The 16,431-nt window shown below is 50.6% G+C and overlaps 1 protein-coding gene across 5 annotated transcripts; it reads right to left on the bottom strand.

Moving 5' to 3' along the window:
• Positions 1-8,166: 8,166 nt before the first annotated feature.
• Positions 8,167-15,146, bottom strand: NXNL2 (nucleoredoxin like 2). 5 transcript variants are annotated; one of them, XM_057548852.1, is made up of 4 exons: positions 15,022-15,146; positions 14,038-14,416; positions 13,594-13,734; positions 8,167-8,762 (listed from the first exon to the last, which is right to left on the bottom strand). In XM_057548852.1, exons 2-4 carry the CDS (start codon positions 14,337-14,339, stop codon positions 8,594-8,596), a joined length of 612 nt encoding a protein of 203 aa, XP_057404835.1. In that variant the 5' UTR covers positions 14,340-14,416; positions 15,022-15,146; the 3' UTR covers positions 8,167-8,593. The 5 variants fall into 5 exon arrangements, with proteins under 5 accessions (XP_057404835.1, XP_057404836.1, XP_057404833.1 ...); XM_057548853.1 differs by having other exon boundaries at positions 14,038-14,374; positions 15,022-15,130; XM_057548850.1 differs by lacking the exon at positions 15,022-15,146 and adding an exon at positions 14,799-14,879.
• Between the last annotated feature and the right edge of the window lie 1,285 nt (positions 15,147-16,431).

Below are 16,431 nucleotides of genomic sequence, written 5' to 3'. Positions count from 1 at the left end.
TGTAGATTCTGTCGCAGAGCTGGGGTCAGGAGCGGCTGCGGGCACTGAGGGTGATGAGAGCACACGAGTGAATGCACTTGGGAAAGAGAGCGCCCTTTGCAGTACTGTCGTGTTGACGCTGTTGTTGTGGCGGACAAGCAGTGGAAGCTGGCTGGTCGTGGAGGACCAGCCTGCTAGGTGCCGAAGCACTGAGTCTCAGAGGAGCCCCTGCAGAGGCCGTCTCTCCGGGGTCTCAGGAGAGCGGGGCATCTTGGGTTAGCCACAATCAGCCTCCAGTCTCCAGAGAGCTGCTATTGCTCCTCGTGGTGTCCACCCATCCGCCATACTGCCGGCAGGCCGCAACGTCCACCTGCCTGGGCCCCAAGCAGAGGCCTCCGGCTCCTTGTCCCACACCCCAGAGGCCACCCTGAGTGGGCAGCACAGGAGAGCAGGTGGACCTGAAGGGAAAGAGGTCCCTGAAAGGCTGTCACCCACTCCTTCTCCTCTTCTGTTGTTTCTGGGTTGTCTGAGTTTACTGAGAAACTCAGAGTGTATTAGTTAGAAGCAGATGTCTCTGCTCAGTGCAGAGTGCTTTCAGGAGATTGAGCATTGGGTGCTGTTGTGTGCTGTTATGAGCTGAATTGTATCCGCCCCCCCCAAAATCCATATATTGAATTACCCTCAGTACTGCAGAATGTGACTGTATTTGGAGATAGGGTCTTTACAGAGGTGATTAGGTTAAAATGAGGTAGTTAGGGTGGGTCCTAATCCAATATGACTGGTGTCCCTATAAGAAGAAGAGATTGGGACACAGACACACGGAGGGAAGACCACGTGAGGACACAGGCAGAAGGTGGCTGTCTGCAAGCCAACGAGAGAGCCCTCAGGAGAAACAACCCTGCCCACGCCTTGATCTTGGACGTCCAGCCTCCAGAACTGTGAGAGATAAATGTCTATTGTTTAAGCCACTCTGTGTGTGGTGCTTTGTTATGCAGCCCAAGCTGACTGATACAGGTGCCAAGAGGTTGAAAATGGGGACAGGGAGCCCTGTGAGTATGGAGTGACCTGCCACTTAAGAACAGAGGGCTTGTCTCCTCCCCTTTGGACCTAGGTCCTGGGAAGCCCTGGCAGGGAGAAAGAGGCAAATCATCTGCCCCTTAAACAAGTTCTCAAATGACATTTGCTAAATGAAGCAAGGGTGAACCAACAGCTGTAGGGCAGTTCCTGAAATGTGAAGGAGAGACCTTTGCTCCAGGGGGTTATTGTATCGATAAAATAAAATGAGGGGGTGAACTGACTCCTCCTGTAATTTTCTTCCCCTGGCTCAAAGGTTCTTGAGTGTAGAGGGATACTGTTGAGTTCTTTGTTTGTTGGTTTCCGTCTCATTTGCTCCGGGTGGTTGGGGCTTGGAAGCGCATCTGTAACTGCGCAGCCAGTCGGGGTCTCTCTGGGGACAAGGCAGATGCTCTGGGGCTGGGTTACTCCTGCCTGTCTCAGGCTGTTGGTGGGCGCCTCCCCACTTGAACACAGGGAAGGAGGAAAACCATTCCTAACCCACCAATTCTGCAAATTGGGATGAACTCAGACAGCAAAAGTGGTTCGTTTGTGTATGTGAGTGTCTATTTAATCAACCGTACCTTAAGAACATCCTCACAGTGTAAGCACCCCAGAAACCCTGGCACAGCTGGCTGCAGGGCCGGGAACCTCACCACAGAAGCTCTGACGTCCCCCTGGAAGGGGAGCCACCCAAGCCTGCGGTTTCTTGGGTCTCTCTTGAAACTGGGAGAGGGAGGAGGAAAGAAGGGCCTTGTCGGCTGAGGTGTACAAAAGCGCAGCCTGCAAAGATATTTGCCACAATTACAAATGTTGCCTCTCTTCTCCTGCAATCCCAAAGCCTCACAAACCTTTTGCCCACAAAATCTGCTCTGTGGATCCAGAAAATCCCCAGCCCATCCCCTTTGTCCTGTCAACCTGAGGCTTCATTTCAGCCAATTGGTTATGTTGATCCTCCCAGGAAAACCTGCTCAATGAGCGCCATGTGGGGCGTGATGCTGGCCTTACAAAGGATGCTTGGCGAATCTGTTTGGGAGAAAATGTCATGGAGCAAATCTGCCCCTGGAGGGAAAGAGAGACACGCGGGGCACGGTCCTGGGCGCATCCTCCATCCTTCAGGGAGCGCCGCTATACGTCATCACCTCCAGGGCCCTAAGGACAGAAATGCTGCTGGATGACTTCCTTCAACGCAGAGAGAGATTCTCCCATCCAACTCACAGCAGACGGTTGCCATCCACGTAGAGAAGTAATCACACCCTGGGAATGGCCTCAGACCTGCTCTCTGGAGAAAGGGTACTGAGATCCCGATCCTAGGGCCGTGGTGTCAGGTGGGCAGCTGCCCTTGCAGGTTCCGCCAACTCTGCCCTCCTCTCTCACTTGTGAGCCTAAACCCTGCCTGAGGTCCCCACGCTCTGTCGCAGACCATTTAATGAAATGTTTAATGTATGCCAGCCTAGTTGCTTGACGAGCACCAGATACTTGTCGAATGAATGGATGCATGAATGTATTAGTTAATATCCAAAACCTTGTATTAAAACAATGTATTTTCCCCAAAACTGAAGATGATTATTTGTAACAAATAAAATCATCATGATACATATGTAAGGGAAAGAGACTAAACATAATGACTTTTTCTGTTTCAGAAAAGGAAAGCAAGAAAGTAAAAGGACATAAGAAAAATTATTTATCTTATGCCCAATCACTGAGAATGCTAACCCCCAAATCATAAGGCCTTAATCCAGGGATTTATATTTACCTGGAATAATAAGAGACGCATTTTATATAACGTATGAGGGAGACATGGTCTGCCGCGTCCCTAGCCAGCCTTCTCGCTGTTACTCCACAGCCAGAGAGAGAATGGTTTCTTTATCCTGTAGACTCGCCGCTTCCCGCAGCCACTAAGAGCCCTCCGGGTCAGCCCAGGTCCCCAGTGAGGAGAAGGCAGCATCAGGAGAACAAGGAAAGTGATGCAAATTGAACCAGAGTCACTAAAACACTCTATGAGAGGAGGAACTGAGAGAGAAGGAGACGGGGTGTGGGGAGCCCGGTGTGTGGGAGTCGGCAGGAGATTCTGGAGGGAGCTTTGGGAAGCAGAGGCAAGGTGAGTTTTCGATGTGTAGTTTGGGGCTGTAGAATGGATCTCCTTAATTATTTTTCAATGATGCAAGTAACAAATGGAATTCCTTTTCAATTACTATTGCCTATGAGTAATTGTTCTTTGAAGGAGAGACTGTGCGCATGGGATACTGGATTACAGGTGGCTTTCACGCGGAGTAGAAAGCTACTGTCCAGGATTTCAAGCCTAAGATTCACAACTAGCTCCACCGGATTAAATCATCCTTTTAGACCCTAATCAAGGGCACATTTACCACTGCTCCTTATCCATGGTGTAAAGTGGCGGGGTCCAACCAGGCTCAAGTGTTCTCATTCTCATACCCCAACGACAAAGGCAGATAAATATTGTAGAAATAACACTGAACGTGCAATGACAACTGCAGAGACATTGTCAAGATTAGAAATTCACGTTTAAAGCAGAAAGCTAGATTTACACAGCATTTTGTCAGTTCACTAAATCAAATAAAATTTTTCAAAGGAAACATCCTTGTGGCATTGCAAACTTAAAATGAACTCTTCTCAACTCTCAGGCAAACAAGCAGTTTGAACATCTGCATGCAATTTCACTCCCTGACAGAGCCATTAAAATGATAGCAAAAGGTTTTTTTTAAATTATGGGAAAACAAAAGAGGGAACAATAAGAAATGTTTGGAAGCTCTAAAAGTGAGAGGGGGTAGTGGTGCCTGCCTTTACAGGCCCGCACACCCAGAGGATCCTGGCCAGCACTGGCGAAGTGGGAACCAACTGGTTTACAGCTGGAAATCCTAAAGGCCTGGGACCCAGCAGCTCCAGACGCCCCGTGAGGTAGACACACGGCACCTATGAGGGCCGTGCAGTCTGTTCATGAAGTCATCAGACCCTAGGTTCCCTCCCCACCCCGTTGCCTTGGGTGACCCACCTCCTCTCCCAGAGGTGACCAGTGGGTTCTCTTGGTGGGAGAGACACAGCTGAAGGAGTGGTGCCAAAGTGAACTCAGGGAAATCAGGTGAAAATGTGTGCTCCCCACCAGCCCCCAGATTCCTGGCAGCCAGTCCTCTGCCTGCCAACTGGGGATGGGAGGATGTTTCCTGACCCATGTGACCAGCCCAGGAGGAAAGTCTCACCAACAAAATGGCCCAGCAAGATCACTCTAAAGGGGAACTCAAAGTTACCAAGCCCACTGGCGTTCCACTTAGTTCCCCCAACCCCATCGGTGTCCCACTTAAAAGACAAGAATGTACTGCTTTCATGGAAGTAGAACAAAATACTATTAAAGAAGGAGAGAAAGGAAAGGAGGGAAAGACTCAGAAAACGTGTGGTGTTGTGCGTGGTGTGTAGTGTGTGTGTGGTGTATATGTGGTGTGGTGTTCGTGTGTGTGGTGTGTGTGCATGTTCTCTCAGTAGCTGCCCTGCACAAGCACACAATCAGCAACATGTTTTCTCAAGTGAAATTGCTGAGGAGAGACCTCCCGGGGTTTGCACGTGGTTCTTGCACAGAAGTGAGTGGCTGGTCCTCAGCCTGCAGCGAATACTGCCTGCATATCAGGCAGCCTGGGCATGAGAAAAGATGCCACAATTATGGGCTCAGTGTAATGATTTCAACAAATTTAGTACACAGACACCTCTTATAGCACTGCTTCTCTAAAATCAGCACACACACGGACACCCGAGAATCCTGATGGAATGCAGGGCTAGTGGGGCCACAGCTGTGGTCTGGGTGTGCCCCTAAAATTCTCATGTTAAACCCCTAACCTCCAATGCGATGATACTTTGAGGTGGGCCTTTGGGAGGTGATTAGGATTAGACAAGGTCATGAGGGTGGGCCCCCCCCAATGGGATTAGTGCCTTTATAAAAAGAGACGTCAGAGCTCTCTCTCCACGGGAGGACACAGTGAGAAGCCAGCTGTCTGGAAGCAGGAAGACAGCCCCCAACAGCAACCAACCACACAGCACCTTGGTCTCGGACATCAGCCTCCAGAACTGTGAGAAATAACTGTCAGTGTATTTTGTCATGGTGGCCAGAGCTGACCACAACAGCCAGGATGCTGCATTTCTCATTCTCCCCAACCCATACTTATTGTTGTCAACAACCATACTGCTGCTGGTGGTCCAGGACAACACAAGGGTCTCCAGGTTGTAGGATAAAGATGGGCATCAATGAGTACTCCCAGAGAAAGTACTGGTGGGTGACTTTAGTGGGACACATACATGTAGCACAGCATCGACAGTGGCTTTACCTCTGGATGATAGGATTTTTCCCTCTGTTTTTTCCACAGTGAGCATGTTTTGCTATTGTAATACAGTGGCCAAAGGCACTTGTAGAAATAGAAAACAGCTCCATAGTTCTCTGATAGAAAGCTGGATATACCCTGCCTGGAGGAAAAATTAACTGTTAGGGTTGTTATAATAGTAAAAAAAAATATCTTCTGGTAACAATAATACCGTAAAGGACACATTACACTCCCAGCCTGAGCCACACCCTCGGAGAGGAGGCATGTGCCCCGCAGGGTTTGGTGCAGCTGTGGGGTAGCCTCTGTCTGGGACCCCTCTCTCCCTTCAGGTGCCAAATGACCACGCATGCAACCCTGTGCAGCTCCCAAGCCCACAGCAGCACGCTGCTCCAGCCCCCGGGGTCAGCATGCTGCCTGGGCTCCCTCATGGCAGCTAATGAGCATGTTGACCAGGAGGGACATATCTCTACTTTTTAAGAAGTCTGGTTGTGGTTACACACACACGTGCACACATGGTTTGTGGACTTTACACCTGCAAGAGATGCCCACCCACCCCTAAGAATGTGTGATTAAAAATACCATAATCAGATCTTAAATGTTTTCATCGCAAAAAAGCAATGGTAACAATGTGATGTGATGAAGAGGGTAGCTAACACTATGGTGCTGGGGAAAATACCATAGTTAAGTGAATATACCATCTCTTGTTTTGGGAAGAAAACTGCAGTTTTACACTTTATTTCTGGGGCAAATAATGACCAGGTTACCTCCATCAAATATGTCCTTAGTCAACCCACGGACCCCAATGACGCTGGGTCTCAGTCTCAGTGGAGAGAACTTGACTGATGGGCGGGGCGGGGAGGGGGAGATCAAAGTGACTGCGCCATGGAGTCCCCAGCCCTGCTCTAATTAAGCCAACGATGTGGCCTCACCCTCACGGACTCAGCTCTCATGTTCTGGGTTTAGCAGAGCAACCAGAGGCCTTCTTCACTTTTTGCCCAGCACTGCTCCGCAGAGGGCCTCGTTAGGGAAACATGGGGATTCCTGCATCCTACAAGGGACAGCTTTGCTCCAAATTCCCAGCTGAGGGACCCAGCAGGCCAAGTGGGTCAGCAGATGGGTACCAGGCTAAAGGTGGCTGCCTGGTATTTCACGATTCCAATTGTGTGGATCAGAATGCAGCTGGCCGTCTCCAGCAGGCCAGCCAGCGAGAGGAGAGGCTCAGGAGCTCGTAACTGGTACCACACACAACCCTCTTGCTATCAGCAAAGATATACACTACTGGGCTTCCCTGGTGGCGCAGTGGTTAAGAATCTGCCTGCCAATGCAGGGGACATGGGTTCGAGCCCTGGTCTGGGAAGATCCCACATGCCGCGGAGCGACTGGGCCCGTGAGCCACAACTACTGAGCCTGCGCGTCTGGAGCCTGTGGTCCGCAACAAGAGAGGCTGCGATAGAGGCCCGCGCACCGCGATGAAGAGTGGCCCCCGCTTGCCACAACTGGAGAAAGCCCTCGCACAGAAACGAAGACCCAACACAGCCAAAAATAAATAAATAAATTTTTAAAAAAAGATATGCACTACTATATATAAAATAGATAACCAACAAGGACCTACTGTATAGCACAGGGAACTCTACTCAATTTCTTGTAATAACCTATAATGGAAGAGAATGTTAAAAAAAGAATATGTATAGTTATATATTGAATATATATGTATAACTGAATCGCTTTGTTGTACACCTGAAACTAACACAACATTGTAAATCAACTACCTTTCAATAAAAATTTAAAAAAAAAAAGATTATGGGTGAACTTTCGTTTACCTGGATCAATCAGCATCTTTTAGAAGATGTGGAGGTTTGATCTTGAAGATGTGACTATGCAGCCTTGAAATTTTCTTTTCTTTCTAAGATACTGTGATGCTATTAAAAGCAAGTGTAAGAAAAGAAAACAAAGAGAAGAAAAGAATCCCAAGAAGACTCATAATTAAAAACTATCAAAAGAGTCGTGTACCAAAATGTTCATTGCAGCTCTATTTACAATAGCCAGGACATGAAAGCAACCTAAAAGTGTCCATCAACAGATGAATGGATAAAGAAGATGTGGCACATATATACAATGGAATATTACTCAGCCATAAAAAGGAACGAAACTGAGTTATTTGTAGTGAGGTGGATGGACTTAGAGACTGTTTTACAGAGTGAAGTAAGTCAGAAAGAGAAAAACAAATACCGTATGCTAACACATATATATGGAATCTACAAAAAAAAAAGAAAAGAAAAGAAAAAAAATGGTCAGAAGAACCTGGGGCAAGACAGGAATAAAGATGCAGACCTACTAGAGAATGGACTTGAGGATACGGGGAGGGGGAAGGGTAAGCTGGGGCAAAGTGAGAGAGTGGCATGGACATATATACATTACCAAACGTAAAATAGATAGCTAGTGGGAAGCAGCCGCATAGCACAGGGAGATCAGCTCGGTGCTTTGTGACCACCTAGAGGGGTGGGATAGTGAGGGTGGGAGGGAGGGAGATGCAAGAGGGAAGAGATATGGGGACATATGTACATGTATAACTGATTCACTTTGTTATAAAGCAGAAACTAACACACCATTGTAAAGCAATTATACTCCAATAAAGATGTTAAAAAAAATAAAAATAAAATAAAGTAAAAAAATAAAAATTAAAAAAAATTAATAAAAACTATCCCCTTTGAAAAACCGAACCAAGTGTTTGAGAATGGTATTTCTTGAGTGCTTCACTTTCCTCGTAAGGGCACTTGGTTTGCCAGGAGAAAGAAGGAAATCAGAGGGCTCCAGGTGGAAATAGGTTTGTTTATTAAAGCAAATAGATTCTGCAAACTTTAGTAATAAATATACTTGTGAAAGCATATCATTAAAATAAAGGCATCTCCAGAAAATATATCAATAAATATGCTATTTCACCTGAAGAGCCTGTATAAATACATGTTTTGCCTAGATTTCCAATAGCTCAGTGTGAACACACTTAAGCTCATGTGAAGAAAGCTATGCTAAGAATAATAAAAATAACTACAAACAAGGCTACAGGGAGGGCATTCCCTGAGCAATATTTTCTTTCCATCACAGCTGAGTGCTTCTGCTCTGAAAGAAACCACCAGCATCGAGAAAGGAAACAGGATGCTCCTCTTCTCTGTCATGTTCACGCTGCAGCAACAGGAGTGACACACACCTGTCCAGGTCCCCGGAGATCTCCCCCCAGCTCAACCGGAGAAATTCTGGAAGATGTCAGCTGCCTCCACCCAGTTCTGGAAGCAGGCCAGCCCCCGCTCCCGGATCTGCTTCCGCCCTTTGTCAGTGATGACGTCCCCGCTCGGTTTCACGATCACAAGCCTGGGGATGGCCACGATGTGGTACCTGGTCCTCAGCTCACTGTGGGAGAGAAGAGGGCGACCGAGGGTCAGCGTGGGACAGGCCAGGCTGCTGCACGTCTGCAGGGACCAGCGTCTCCCCAGCGCCAGCTGAGCCTGCAAAGCCTTAGAACCCAGCCTGCCCGGTGAGCCCTCCCACTGGGCTGAGGATTCCTTTGGGCTCTTTTCTTCTTGCTGCTAGCGGGGTCCAAGACAGCGCTGTCGCAGAGGAATGTCAGCAGTGATGGAACCGTTCTGCATCTGCGCTGCCCAATGTCACAGCCACAGCCACATGTGACTACAGAGCACTTGGAATCTGGCTGGTGAGCCTGAGGAACTGAATTTTGGGTTTTATTTAATTTTATTTATTTATTTATTTGTGTATTGGCTGCCCTAAGTGGCTTGTGGGATCTTAGTTCCCTGACCAGGGATTGAACCCCGGGCCACGGAAGTGAAAGCACTGAGTCATAACCCCTAGACTGCCAGGGAATTCCCTGTTTTTGTCAGTTTTAAATTTAAGTAGCCACATGTGGCTAGTGGTTGGCAAATTGCACAGTGCAATTTTAAACCCACATATAACCCAATAAATTTGTATCCCTCCTACATCTCAGGAGGTTTAAATACATCGGGTACGTATAATAGCAAAAGTTAAAATTCCATGAGTTCTAGATAAATACAAAGGCTTACTAGACTTTCTGCCTTACAGATTCAAGGACACACTGATTAACATTATGGGAGAAACATTTTACTGTCACATGTAACCCCTTGAGTGACCCTTTCACAAAATTATTTGTATTCATTTAAGGAAAGGAGCATCTGCCTTCTTAGTTTTGCAAGTCTCCCCATAACCTTCACAGGGATTAGTACCCTCAAGACGGGACAGCTGGGTGAAAATCCCCGTCCTGTTACCACAGCCAGCTTGCCAGGGCCTCACGTTAACTGTAGTCTGATTTCCCTCATCTGTCGCCCTCAGGGTTGTAAAACTGAGTGGAAGGAAAAATGCACTTGAGACCCTCCTGTTACTAAATCTCCCCCGTGACGCCTCCATCAGGCCCTTCCTGCTTCTTTCCAGTATCCAAGGCCAAGACAAATCTTAATTCAAGCAGGAAGAAAAACACAGTACCTACACCCAATGGAGAGAAAATATGCCTTGTTTTCAAACATCTATGAAATGGTGACAAAACCAGCCATGTTCTCGGTCATAAAGGGATCTTAATATATTTCAAATAATCAGTGATACACAGACCACTTAATGATATAATGGAATTGGAAACCAATAAGCAATAATTTTTGGAATCAGTTAAAAATTAAATAACCATATATTATATATGAAATCATAATGCCCATATACTATGGGTCCCAAGCTATAGATACAATTAGACACAGAGAGTTATGTCTTACACACTCTTATCCAAAACTAAAAGGCCTCTATATAGATGAGTTCTGCATTTCATTCAAGAAGCTAGAAAAACAATGATGAAGCAATTACAAGGAAAGTAGAAAGAAGGCAAAAGAAGATTGAGGACAGAAATCACTGGACAAGGAAGTGAATCAACATGGGGTGAGCAACAAAGCCAAACCCGATTCTTAGACTAAAAAACAGAGCAAAGCTCTACCAAGATTGAGAAGGAAAAAGGGACGACACGGGGATATCAGGAACCAGGTGGGGCTTTGAGGAGTGAGAAGGAGGTTTGAAGACAGTTCATTGCTCCAGCTTCTTTTTAAAGAGTCACCCAGTGTGGGTCCTCAAATCCCCACCCTGGCAGCCTCTGCTTGGGGACAGCTGTAACCTTGGAACCATGCAGGAAAGACACATAACAACCCTCCTCCCCCGAAGTCATCTCCATCTCCTCTGGGCACTGTGTCCAGAGAGAATAGACCAAACCTCAGAAAGGAAAGAGCCTTGTTGCTGGGCAGAATGAAGTGATAACTCTGAGCATTTTAACCATTTCGGGGAAATCTGAGAGCCCATTTCCTCCTCGCTCTGTGTGCAGTTGCAGCATTGGCTCCCTCCCTCCACCTAAAGCAGCACATCCTTATCCCTGGCACAACTGCTTCTGGGTTGCCATGGCAACTTCTGTCTTCAGTCTCTTTCCATCTCAGCCACTGGCAGACCGTTACCGAGCAAATCTCTCTACTTGCTCCGAGCATCCATCAAACAAGTGCCCTGCAGGCGCCAAGCACTGAACAATGTCTGGTCCAACACTAGAGACTACAGAGACATGCCCCCACCCCAGACACATACTCTTAGCACAGGGGTGGCACTGGCTCGAGCTATAGAGGGCATAGGCCTCTGGGGCCAGACATGCTCCCAGTGTCCCCAGTGGGACAAAGGAGGAGCTACTAGGCAGAGAAGCGGGGGCTCCAGGGTTGGAGGATGCAGCATGTGTATGACCTGTGGAGGTGGAAAAGTGTGTAGAGTACTCTGGAACATCAGTTTTCCAGTCTGGCAGAACACAGGTGGAAAGGGAAGAAAACAAGGTGATCGTGGGTCAAATGCTGGAGGGGAGTGTGCGAGACACGGACTGAGTGGGTCTCACATGCCAGGCAGCAAATGACAGAAATTCCTGCTGGCAAAGTCAGAAGCTGTTACTTGGCTCTTGGGCCCATAACAAAGGGAAGGAAGGCAGGACAGAACCTGGTCTTCGATGCTGTCCCCTCTCTCAGGCCTCTTGCCCACCTGCACACAGGCATCTGGGCGGGACCTGAGAGCCCACCCTAGCTGTAGGGACATCAGTAAACAACTGCCTCTCTAGGCCGGGTCTTGTATGCCGGCTGCACTGGACAGCCAAGATCCACAGACAGGTGAGTGGCTCTAGGCATTCTCTTCCTGCAGGTGCATCTGCAGCGGCACCTCCAGCCACACCTGGGGTAACCCCAGGCGGGAGGGGGTGTGTGTGGGTTCTGTGGTGATCTATCTCCTCCTGAGCCTCAGGCTGGTCAGCAGAAATCCAGTGGACAGCAGATGATGTGCTTTGGCCGCTGCGGGAAGACAGCCTGGGGTCCCTCACCATGACTGGTTGGTGATGACGGTCCTGGACCCATCTTCTCACAGCACCAAGCAGATGCCATGCTCTGCACAAATCAAGAACTTCCGAAAAGGCCTCCTGGAGGCTTCCTACATTCTTTAGTTCTCCTTGGTGGCAGCTATTTCCATTTTTGCTCATGATCTGATTCCAAAATGCAGGCTGGGATAAACAGAATTTAGGGCCTAGCTCCAAGAATTTCCCACAGAATACCACATTTCCTAACTTCTTAATTGCAATGACAGGATTAACAAAGTTCAGTCTGGAAAGGGGGAGGCACAAGGAGCTAACTTCCCCCCAAAGAACCCCCCCCCTCCAGATTCCTCCAAGATCAGGCTGGCCCGCCTGAGCTGGCCGAGTGCAGTCGCCCTGAACAGCTCAGCACCTGTAGTGGACTGAATGGGCCTTGACCAGATAACCCGGGAAGCAGAGGGAGCACGGCAACCCCCACCCCCCCACTCCTAGCAAGGTTGTGCTGAGGCTCAGTGTCCCCTGGGAGAGGAAGCCGTAGCAGAAAGGACAGGTTCCAGAGCCAGGAGCACCAGTCCCTGTGCCTCAAAACCGTGAAATGGGCAAGACGCAAAGTCCTGGTACACAACCAGCTGACAACGCTCTGAATTCCTGCATCAGCGCAGTCCTCATCCGTCCTGTGAGGTATCATTATACCCGGAGGTTGAATACCTTACCTACAGTCACCCCACGAATAGGTCCCACAGCTGGGCTCTGCCCAGGGCCTGAGCTTATTACTAACACTGTCACTCTGTCACTTTCAAAACGAAGTATGTTCTTTCAAAAGCTGTGCATAACTTGAACGCTAAGCAAATCAAACATTTTACAACCACCACTAGATGTGAAGGTATATGAATCCTTCCGCCAAGTAAATCACGGGCATTTGGATGTATCATCGAAGACTTTCCTAATCCTGCTGTGAGTGAGGCCTCAGGAAGCAGGCACCCCCCGCCCCTCGAGGGCCTGGGCCTCACTTCTTCCTCGGCATCACCAAAAGCATGTGCTGGAGGAAAATGACTCCTCCAGGGAACTTTCCAAAGTTAGCTTCCATTTTTAATTGTCCAGAAGGAAAGCCATCTCAGAATAATTAATTTAGGGTGGGGGGCAGGAAATGTCACAACTGAATATTAATCCCCAGAGAAATGCAACACATGCTGCTATAAAACAAAACCCAGAAATTCACCTCCATATTTGTTAAGGGACGGTGGTGTAATGCACTTTGTGAAGAGCAATAAACCTACATGTGGACTCTTAACACCAGATGAGACCCCAACATGCCAGACAATCGGTGTCTGTGCCCCATCCCTCCCCCTCCCCTCCTCCTCCCCCTCCCCTCCCCTCCCCTCCTCCTCCCCTTCCCCTCCCCTCCCCCCTCCTCCTCCCCTCCCCCCTCCTCCCCCTCCCTTCCTCCCCCCGCTTCTCCCTCCTCCTCTCCATGGAGCTCATGACCACAGCCAATAGAGCACTAGGGTCAATTTCCAGTTTGCTCACAAACTCTGAAATCCAGCAGAGGTGAGGTTCCCTGCCATGTTACATCTTTTCTAAAGCAAGGGTGGGGCAAGATCCCTTCAGAGAGCAAGGATTTTTGTCACCTCTGACAAGTCTCCTCAAGAATCCAGGAACCTGCTTCTTTCTACAGTTATAGGAGCAGGAGACGCCTTAATGAAATTTCAGTCACTGCCAGTAAAAATGAAACTGCAACGTGGCCTGGCACTAAGTTCCTCCAGCCCTTGAGTCCTGACCCTTCCCCCGCAGCACCTGGTCCCCAGTCCCGTACTACTGGCCCACAGCAGTCAACCCATGGTCTCCAGTTCTGACCTGAACGGCCTTTCTGGGTCTCCCTCTTCCGCTCTCCAGATAAGGGGTGGTTTCTTCCCTGCGCTGTAGGATGGGGCGTCCCCGGGCTGTGCTTTACCAGAGCGGGCTTCCTGGACCGCAGCATCAGCATCACCAGAACTCCTTATAAATTCAGATTCCCGGAGCCTCAGACCCACTGAGTCAGAGGCTAGAGGAGGCCACTGCCCAGGCTCACCAAGAGCCCACGGTGATGCAGATGCTCCCTGTCAGCCAACCGCTAGAGCCTCCCTGGGAAGCCGAAGCAGAGACTACGATGTAGCTGAGAGAGGCTCAAACGGGTTGGGGTGGAGATGGGGTTATCAAAGAGCTCCCGACGGCTGGGAGAAGCACAGGGATGAGGGATTGGGATGGGGGCTGGGGGGCGCGCCCAACAGCTCCCAGAACCCCCAAACCGTCCCCACTCACTGCCGGTAGGGGTCGTGGAAGGGCAGCGCCAGCCAGGCGCCGTGCAGCTCCCGCATGAAGTCCAGCATCTCCTGCGCGCTGCCGTCGGCGGACACGAAGACCACTTCGAAGGGGGCGGACGGCCGCGCCTGGTCCACTAGCTCCGCGTAGAAGTCGCAGAGCAGCGGCGTGAAATCGCGGCTGGGCGCGCACCGGCCCGCGGCGAAGTAGAGCGCCAGCACCTTGTTCTGCAGCGCCGCCTCGGCCTCCACCCACGTGCCGTCGTAGGTCACCAGGCGCCGCCCGCCCAGCACGTCCACCATGGCCGGGAGCCGGGACAGCTGCGGCGGGAGGACACCTGCCGGGAGACGCGGAGCGGTGAGGCGGAGCGCACGGACACCTGCGGGAAAACGAGGCGGAGGAGGGGCGGCAGTGAGCGCAGCTGGCTGATCACCTGCAGGCGGACGGTCACCTGGGGCCAGTGGCGGTCACCGTCCGTCTGCAGCCAGCCGAAGGGACTGGCTGGCTCCCTTCGCACAGCCGGGCACTCGGACCTCAGCACGGGCCTGAGCCTCGGCCTCCGGCTGCAGTAGGGGCGCCGTACTGGGGAGAGGGGGGTACGCTCACAGACAGCCGCGAGCCCAGACGCAGCGGCCGCAGCAGCGGCACACACAGCACCCGCCTCCAGGGAGCCGAGGTGCCCCCGCCCCCGCCCCCGCCCCTCCTGCCCCCGCGTCCCGCCCCAACGCCCTCCTCTGCAGCCCCCTTCACCTCCCACCCACCTGCGCAGCTCTCGGTCGTGCGCGGCAAGACTTCTCCGCGCTCCCGGCGACGCACTCTTCTCCCCCCTCTCCCATGCCCTCCCCCTCCGCACCCTCCCCCGAGCCCCGCCTGTCGCACCCTCGCCCCAGGTCCCGGGGGCGCTCGCCCCACCCCGCGCACGGTCGCTCCCCGCCTGCCCCAGGGGTCCCGGCGACGCGCGCGGGAGGGTAAGAGCGGTTCCACCTTTAGGGGATAGGGACCCGGCGTTGGGGACACCTGGGCCCTGTTCTTTCCTGGGGTTTGCCCCGAAGTACTGCGCTCTGGCTGGGAGGGTCCCTGCAAGAAACGTGTTATTCCGGGAACCAGAGTGTTACTGTGCCCGGCACTGGGATTCAACAGCGAGCAAAATAGTTTCAACTCCCTGCCCGCAATGGGTGAGGCACTCGCGCGGGGCGCAGAATTCAAGGGATTTAGCGCCAAAAAACTCAGTGATCAAGATAAATAGTATTCTGATGCAATATTTTAAGTTTTCAAAATTAATGCAAAAAAAAAAAAAGTTAGTGGTGAACAAAACATCAAATATGTGAGTAAGGACAGGATCCCACCCTGCCCTTGGGCGCCGACCGCGCTCCTCTCGCCCTGGGTCCCGGCCCGCGCCCTGCCTCGCGGAGTTTATATTCCCGTGGGGACAAGAGAAAAACCAAGGTGAATGAGGAAAACAGAGTGCATGCGATGGAGAGAGAAGAGAAGGGAAGCGGCGCGAAATGAATGAGCGGCGGTGAAGGAGGGGTCGCGGGCAGAAGAGACGCGGGCAGAACAGCCGCTCGCTGTTCCCGGTTCTCTGCGCCCCCCGCCCCCAACCGCGCTTCCCAGTGAAATGGGACGAAAATGCGCAGACACTGTTCGCTACCAGCCAGGGCTTAGGGAAATTCTGCCGGAGGACTGATGCTGTTCCATGAAGCGCTCTGCCAAAACCTTGATTCACTGTCCTCTTGGAAGACTCAGGGGAATTTATAGGCGAATCGGAGAAAAAAAAATTTTTTTTTTGAGAGGACCTAGGAGAACTATAAATCTTGCATATAGAGGTGCCTGACTTTTCTTAAAACTCAGAACTAAGATGAATGTAGCTAAACTCTAAATATCATGAAGACTATTTTATGATGTTTGGCGTTTCTTCTTTTATCACCACAGTGAGCAAAGTAGAGAACATTCATTTTAGTTACGGTGCCACCAGCCCACCAAGAAATTCCCAATTATTCGTATAAATACTGTGTGCCCTCAGAGTGCTGGGGGAGGGGTGGATGTCCCTTTCTGGGAGAACAGCCCACTCAGGTACCATGGTGAAGTGGGGACAGCCCTCCAGGAAAGAGAGATCCTGGGGAGAACAGTGCACCAGCACCCCTCCTCACCTAGAGACCCTTCTCCTGTGGCTGCTCTGAGCGTGTGTGTGTGTGTGTGTGTGTGTGTGTGTGTGTGTGGAAGCAGGGGACCCTTCTCTCAAGAGCCTTCCTCATGAAGGACACAGGCACAGCTCCAGTTCTGCGTCTAATGGGTGTTCTCAACCAGTCTAGGAAGGGACTTCCCCAGGACCCTTCCTGAAGCGTGATCTTGTGTCATTCGCTTCTGACCCCATCCCACTGGCTGGTCCTTAAG

Source organism: Balaenoptera acutorostrata, chromosome 6, assembly GCF_949987535.1.
Source record: "Balaenoptera acutorostrata chromosome 6, mBalAcu1.1, whole genome shotgun sequence".
Lineage (NCBI taxonomy): Eukaryota > Metazoa > Chordata > Mammalia > Artiodactyla > Balaenopteridae > Balaenoptera > Balaenoptera acutorostrata.
The sequence above is the reverse complement of the archived record's forward strand: the minus strand, read 5'-3'. Positions and strand labels throughout refer to the sequence as shown.